The 7,807-nt window shown below is 49.4% G+C and overlaps 1 protein-coding gene across 1 annotated transcript; it reads right to left on the bottom strand.

The window, feature by feature from the left end:
* Nucleotides 1-680: 680 nt before the first annotated feature.
* LOC138750467 (LIM domain-containing protein A-like) lies at nt 681-6,513 on the bottom strand. The gene is made up of 2 exons (XM_069912531.1): nt 1,339-6,513; nt 681-1,233 (listed from the first exon to the last, which is right to left on the bottom strand). The coding sequence occupies exon 1, from the start codon at nt 6,456-6,458 to the stop codon at nt 5,346-5,348; it is 1,113 nt and encodes a 370-aa protein (XP_069768632.1). The 5' UTR covers nt 6,459-6,513; the 3' UTR covers nt 681-1,233; nt 1,339-5,345.
* Between the last annotated feature and the right edge of the window lie 1,294 nt (nt 6,514-7,807).

A 7,807-nucleotide genomic window follows, 5' to 3' on the forward strand; every position in this document is an offset into this window, starting at 1 on the left:
CAGTGGCCACCCATTTCAATGCCCTATCCCATTCCCTTGCTTACATGGCTGTCCGTGGACTCAAGCACATTTAGATTCTGATGAAAACAATTCATTAAATCAGTAAAAGTTCAACCACAGCAACTGCTGGAATATAAGTTATACAAAACTGCTGGAATATAAGTTATACAAAACTGCGGGAAAAAGCAGGTCAGGAAGCAGAGCCCGGATTTTCAGTGTCCATAGGAGATCAAGATATATTCCCAACATTTCAGTCCTGAGCCCTTCTTCAAGGAATGAGCCAGATACAGGAACTCTTAGAAAAGGCACTTTCAGGTGGCCAAATGCCCCACTTGTAAAGCCGCATATAATGGCAATATGGGCTGCCGGAAGGCCACCTGAATGCGCAGGATGCGCCTGCCAAATGAACTTGGTAACCCTCCTCCGAGAGGTATAATCGGCACAACACAGAAATGCTGTGGTGCCGGGTGGAGGTGTTTGTTGTGTTTACCATTTTTGTTTTTGTTCTGCGGTGTTCAAGTGTGGAGTGTATTTGCAATGTGATTTGTCCGTTCCATGGTTTACATCTAGTTTAAACATAATGTGAAATGTTTACATTGCTATATCGAACTCAGATATTTATGAAGCAATAAGATTTCTCAAAAAATGTTTTTTATTACATTTTTGACAAGCACACAAGTCTCATTTATATGCAACCATTACTTCACGAGAACACATAACATGCCAAGCAGTAGGCTCATGTTGTCGCATTGGGTGGGGAGGGTGGAGGGGGGAACAAGTTGTGGAGATTAGGAGGTAGGTGGCAAGGTCATACCCTTACAGGATGGACAAAATGGCAGAATGGATGGCCTGGTGCCCATGGGCTTGCTGATTGCGACAATCTGTGCTAATGGGTGCAGGACCATCTGCTTCAACCAACGTCCACTCTGACAGAAAGGCTTCCTTGTTAATCTCACATATATTGTGCAGGACACAGCGAGCAAACACAACACCTGGGACTAAGGTGGTAGAGATATCCAGACGGTTGGACAGGCACCACCGGCAGCCATTTAGACGGCAATATGCATGTTCCACCACTATCCTTGCAGAATTAAGGGCCTTGTTAAATCTTTGCTGATCCAGATCCAGTCCTTGGTGCTGTGTGAACCCCTTCATCAGCCAATTTCGTAGTGGATATGCCAGATGACCCACAAGATGCGCTGGAACCTCCACTCCATTAACATCCTTGGACACCTGCAGGCACAACAATGGAGAATGTTGTTAATTCATACACATGACCGTTGACACAATAAGCATACATAAGATTGACACATGGAGCTTTGTAGGGTGAACACTCACGTCAGGTGGGAAGTGGTATCCGCCCTGGTCCTCTTCCTTTCTATACAGAGGAGAGTTGGCAAGCACTCAGGCATCATGGGTACTGCCCGGCCAACAAACACATCTGAGAAGCTGTAACGTGAATGGAAAGCACAGTGAAGTTATAGACATTGAGATGTGATGTGATAAAGACCAATAAAAGCTTAGCTCACCAGAATCTGTTGTCGACCACCGCTTGCAGACCCATTGAATGCCAGCCTTTGCGATTGTAGTAGGCTGCAGCATGCAAGCTGGGGGCAATAATGGGAATATGTGATCCATCAATGGCACCGGCACACATTGGGTATCCCCTTTGCACCAAGCTGTCATTGGTCTCCTGGAGACGTGTTCCAATGGGCAGGGGCATGAGACGTTTACCGAGGAACTTCGTCAAGGCGGCCGTCACCTCCTGCACCACCATGCACACGGTGCTGATGCCTATTCCAAAGATGGGACTGATGGATCGATACTCACAAGGGGTGGCATACCAGCGCAGAGCCACAGCTAATCGAAATCCCGGCTCCCTGGTTGCTGCGCCTGGTCTATGCGGCTTCAGGTGAGGTTCTTAGAGTTCCAGCATGAAGTGAAAGGTGCCATGCGACATACGAAAGTGTTTCCTCCATTCAGCAACATCAAATTTGGTGTGGTCATTTCTCCAGAACTCAGCGCTCTGGGATCAGTTCAACCTCCAGAGAGACCCGTGTGTCACTGACAAGCAGCATTCACCTTCGTCTGTGAACAATGGTGGGCGAAACCTCTGGGCAGAAACAATTTCAAGCTGGCACTGGAAGGTGTTGTTAAGGTTACTGAACGCTTACTGTAGCTTTTGACAATTCACATCTGATAGGTAATAGACTCAATCAGCTGTGTTTGGGCGGGAAACCAAATATGAATGGGCTGCCTTTTGGCAGCACATTGACTCAATCGGTAGTCAGTTAGCGCTATTGTGTTAAAAATATTAAGGAAGACATCACAGATTTTGGAGGTTGGGACCCTGTTGGGAAGAATTGATCATTGATCCCTGTCTGGAAGATTTGCTGGCCTAAAGACTTGTATTTTCATCGGAATTTATAGCTATCCTATAAACACAAACTTCTCCATGTCCGCCACAAGAGCGGGGATCTCCCAGTGGCCACCTGCTTCAATTCCCCATCCCATTCTCTTGCTGACAGCCTGTTCATGGTCTTGTCGTGGCTGAAAAAGGTGGTGCTACTGAAATGAAGCACCTCCACACAGCATGAAGTGAACCAATAACTGCCTTTATATGAACCTCTCGTGCTGCTTTTAGGGGACGACCTCATTCCTCTCTGGGGTGCGCTGGTCTAGGGGAGTGATGTCAGTGCGTTGCGGAGTTGCTGCAACCAGGATGTGGCGACATCTCCCAGGCAACATGTGTCACCAAACGCATGCTTCTCGTGAGAAGGGAAGGGGGGCCTATGCCATCTTGTACCAACTGACTGGGATAGCGATTCGGCCCGCCTGACCACATGGTCGCTCGGCCTGCTATGAAAAACCTCATCCCTATCACATCCAATTAACACCTTTTGTTGGGCTGGATTTGTCCCCTAACCAGAATTCTGAGCCTTTCTGAGATTTCCTGCTTCTGGGTTATTCTGTTTATTCCTTGAAGAAGGGCTCAGGCCTGAATGCTGGAAAGAATAGCTGAGTTCCTTCAGCATGTCGGTGTGTTTGTAACTATAATCACAGCGTCTGCAGACTTCTGTGTTTCACTCATCTTTATTTGTAATACAAAGAACTGATGTTGGCAGTGGTGGTGGGGAGAGAGTGGGGGGTGGGGAACCATCTGATGGCATCCTCATTAGTACCTGGACCTACCACTTTGTGTCAGCCTATCCCAACAACTGGGAGCTACAACCCTGCGACAGTTCCCATAGAATTAGAGGACTAACAGTAGATCTGTGTGGAAAGAACAACCTTAGCTGCTTCTTGCCCTTTCGTGTAAGACTTTATTCGTAATAAATGATCGACCACAAAAAACCCTGTTCCAAGTCTCTTTCAGCCTTTAGTATCATGTCCATACATTCCCATCATTGAACATTTTACATGCGCTCTCTGTTTGCACTCGGATGGTGAGTGGGAGCAGTTCCTTTGGTGCTTCAACCTTCTCCCGACCCCTGCACAGAAGCTGTTCTTCATCCTGCTGATGCTGGTTCTGATCCTCCTTTCTCTTCCTTGATGGGAGCAGCTGAGAGATGCTGTGGGCAGGGTCAAAGGGCTTCTCCAGGATTTGGCATGGCCTCTTCAGACAAGGATCCTGCTAGATCACACTGATGGGGAAGAGGGAGACTCCAGTGATCCTCTCTGTTGCTCTGAAGGTCCTGTGGATTGACTCCAATCCATTTCTCTGCAAGGACCCTCTCATCCAGTTTAGTTTGTACTTGTGTGGTGTTTCAAGGTCCCTCGGCCTGACGGAGATTGCAGATTCTATCGCATCTGCTGATTCCAAACGACCTTAGTTCCTCCGTCCTGTCGGGTCAATCCGATTTATTGTTTCTCATCTTTTGTTTGATTTTTTAAGATTGTGTAGTGGATGTGTGTGGGGTATAAGTGCATGGGTGCTTGTGGGTGGGTATATGTGTGAGCGTGTGTAAGAAGGGGTGTGAGGGACAGTGTGTGTGTGTGTGTGTGTGTGTGTGTGTGTGTGTGTGAGGGAGTGGGAGTGTCTGTTGGCATTTGGATGTGTGTGGTAGTGTGTGTGTGCGTGCATGTATGTGGGGGTTTTATTTACAGTGAAAAAGTATATACAGAATATTTACAATATATACAGAATATATACAGAAGAGTGAACAAATATATACAAATATATCAACGATCAAATATATACAGAACATATGTACAAAGCACAACATCGACGTCAAATGAAAAGAACTCGACAAAATTATCTCACTTATCGAACACGTCCCTGATATAAAAGCACATCTACCAATTTGCCCCGAAATAGTTGGGGTTGTGTGTGGGATTTGGGATGTGTGTGTGGAGTTGTGTGGAATTGGGTGTGTGTTTGTGGACTGCATGTTCGGGTATTGGGGTGTTGGATGGAACGTGTGAGTGGATGTGTGTGGTGTGTGTGGGTGAGATTGTGCGGTGGATGTGTGTGGGTTATATGTGCATGGTTGCTTGTGGGTGGGAATGTGTGTGGGTGTGTGTAAGAAGGGGTGTGGGGGAGGGTGTGTGTGTGAGGGTGTGTGTGCAGATATGTGGGGCTTTTGTTTACAGTGAAAAAGTATATACAGAATATATACAATATATACAGAATATATACAGAACAGTGAACAAATATATACAAATATATCAACGATCAAATATATACAGAACATTTGCACAAAGCACAACATCGACGTCAAATGGAAGGAACTCGACAAAATTAACTCACTTATGGAACACGTCCCTGATAGAAAAGCACATCTTCCAATTTGCCCCAAAATCATTGGGATGTGTGTCTGGAGTTTTGTGGGATTGGGGTGTGTGTTTGGGGTCTGCATGTGGGGTTATGGAGGGAATGGGTGAGGGGTTGTGTGTGGGGTGTGTGGGTAGGATTGTGTGGTGGATATGTGTGGAGTGTATGTGCTTGGGTCCTTTTGGGTTGGTATGTGTGTGGGCGTGTGTAAGAAGGGGTGTGAGGGAGGTTGTGTGTATGTATGTGTGCGTGTGGGAGGGTGTGGGAGTGGGTATGTGTGCGTTTGTGCATTTCCTTCTTTCCATTTTCCATAAGTGAACAAATATATGCAGACATTTGTACAAAGCACAACATCGACGTCAAATGGAAGGAACTCGACAAAATTATCTCACTGAAAGAACATGTCGCTGATATAAAAGAACATCTTCCAATTTGCCCCGAAATAATTGGGGGGACCTATCCTGAACGATTTTCAGAACCTTTCATTCTAAAACCTGACTTCCAGACCCATATTATATTCGTCTAGGAACAAAGTCTACTTTTAATACAAGAATCTGGTTCGGAGACGGGATTAAGGGGAGAGGGAGAAAAGAGATTCTATTGGAGTGTGGATGTGTGTGTGTGGGGTCACTGTGGGAGTTGTCTGAGTGTGTGGATTGAGTGTGTGGGAAGTGGATGTGAGAGGTTTGTGTGGGGTGAGTGTTTGGTAAGTGTGGGGATGTGGGGTGTGTGTGTAAGTGGGAGTGTGCGTGGGAAGTGTGTGTAAGTATGTGGGTGTGTGGGGTGTGTGTGGGAATTGTGTGTGGTCTGTGTGTTGTGTGGAGTCAGTGTGGAAGGTGGCTGAGTGTGTGGGAAATGTGTTTGTGGGTGTGTGTGAGAGGTGAGTGTGGGGTGTGTGTAAGTGGGAGTGTGTGGGTTGTATGTGACGATGAGTGTAGGGGGCTGTGTGGGGGTGTCTGAGTCTGTGGATGGGGGGTGAGAGTGTGTGGGATGGGTGGATGGGGGTGTGGAGGGGTGTGTGTTGTGGGGTATGTGTGTGGGAGTGTGTATGAGGGGTATGTGTGTGGGTTATGTGTGGTGTGTGTTTGTGAGGGATGTGTGGTTGTGGGGGGTGAGTGTGTGTATAGTGTGTTAATGTGGTGTGTGTGTGTGTGAGGGATGGGTGGGGGAGGGGTGTGTGAGAAGTGTGTGTAGATGTGTGTTTGTGAGAATATGTGTAGGGGGCAGTGTGGGGGTGTCTGAGTGTGTGGGTGGGGGGGTGAGAGTGTGTGGGATGGGTGGAGAGATGGTGTGGAGGGGTGTGTGTTGTGGGGCATGTGTGAGGGTGTGTGTATGAGGGGTGTGGGTGTGGGTTATGTGTGGTGTGTGTGAGGGGTGTGTGTGTGGTTGTGAGGGGTGTGAGTTTGTGGGGGATGGGTGTATGGGGAGTGTGTGAGGGGTGTGTGTGTGGTTGTGAGGGGTGTGAGTTTGTGGGGGATGGGTGTATGGGGAGTGTGTGAGGGGTGTGGGTTTGGGGTGTGTGTGGGGTTGTGTATGTGTGAGTGGGTGTGTGCGGCAGGCTGAGTGTGTGTGTCAGTGTCTGTGTGGGGCACCAACGTATATAGGACATGGCAAGCATTGCATGCGCCCCCACCCCGCTTGTCAGCGCTGCTTCCATCCCCATACTTGTCAATGACGACGTCATCTTGCACCCCTTGACACATCAGTGATGGCACCAACCTCCCTCCCTCCATCAGCGATGGCACCAACCTCCCTCCCTCCATCAGCGATGGCACCACCCCCCTCCTTCCATCAGCGATGGCACCAACCTCCCTCCCTCCATCAGCGATGGCACCAACCTCCCTCCCTCCATCAGCGATGGCACCAACCTCCCTCCCTCCATCAGCGATGGCACCAACCTCCCTCCCTCCATCAGCGATGGCACCACCCCCCGTCCCTCCATCAGCGATGGCACCAACCCCCCTCCTTCCATCAGCGATGGCACCAACCTCCCTCCCTCCATCAGCGATGGCACCAACCTCCCTCCCTCTATCAGCGATGGCACCACCCCCCCTCCTTCCATCAGCGATGGCACCAACCTCCCTCCCTCCATCAGCGATGGCACCACCCCCCGTCCCTCCATCAGCGATGGCACCAACCTCCCTCCCTCCATCAGCGATGGCACCACCCCCTCCCTCCATCAGCGATGGCACCAATCCCCCTCCCTCCATCAGCGACGGCACCAACCCCCCTCCCTCCATCAGCGAAGGCACCACCCCCCCTCCCTCCATCAGCGACGGCACCACCCCCCTCCCTCCATCAACGATGGCACCAATGCCCTCACCCACACCTCCCCATGGGTCAGCGACGGCACCAATGCCCTCACTTCCACCATGGGCGCTATTTTGGGGTTTGTGTGTGTGGGGAATTTGGGTAAGTCTCTGATGTTTGGGGATGTGAGTATGGTGTGTATGTGTGGTGGGTTAGTGTGTGTGGTGGGTTTGTGTGTGGGGTGGATTTGAGTGTGGGGGTTGTTTGTGTTTGTGTGGTGTTTTTGTGTGTGAGTTTGTGTGTGTTAGGGGTTTTGTGCTTGTGTGGTGTTTATGAGTGGGGTTTGTGTGTGTGTGGGATTTGAATATAGAAGGTGTGTGTGTGGGTATGGGAAGTGTGGCTTGTGTGGGGTTTGCATATGGAGGGTTGGTGTGTGTGTGTGTGTGTGTGTGTGATATATACGTGGAGGGAATGTGTGTGTGTGTGAGCGCATGAGTGTGGGGGAAATATGTGTGGGGTGGTGTGGGTGGGTGGATTTGCGGGTTTGTGTATGTGTGAGAGTTGTATGAGGGAGTGTGTGTGTGGGTGTATTTATGGGGTGTGTGTGTGTGTAGGGGTATGTGGTTTGGGATGTGTGTGTAGGGCCATGTGAGTGGGAGTGCATGTGTGAGGGACTTGTGTGGGAAGGTGTTTGTGCAGGGTCGCATTAGCGCGTGTGCATGGTGGGATTTGTCTGGCAATGTTTGTGTCAAGGGTGTGAAGGGTGTGTGTGCGGAGAAATAA

This window comes from Narcine bancroftii, unplaced genomic scaffold, assembly GCF_036971445.1.
Source record: "Narcine bancroftii isolate sNarBan1 unplaced genomic scaffold, sNarBan1.hap1 Scaffold_152, whole genome shotgun sequence".
NCBI classification, from domain to species: domain Eukaryota; kingdom Metazoa; phylum Chordata; class Chondrichthyes; order Torpediniformes; family Narcinidae; genus Narcine; species Narcine bancroftii.

Coding starts and splice junctions, on each gene's coding strand:
- LOC138750467 (XM_069912531.1), bottom strand. CDS start 6,458: ATGACGTCGTCATTGACAAGTATGGGGATGGAAGCAGCGCTGACAAGC.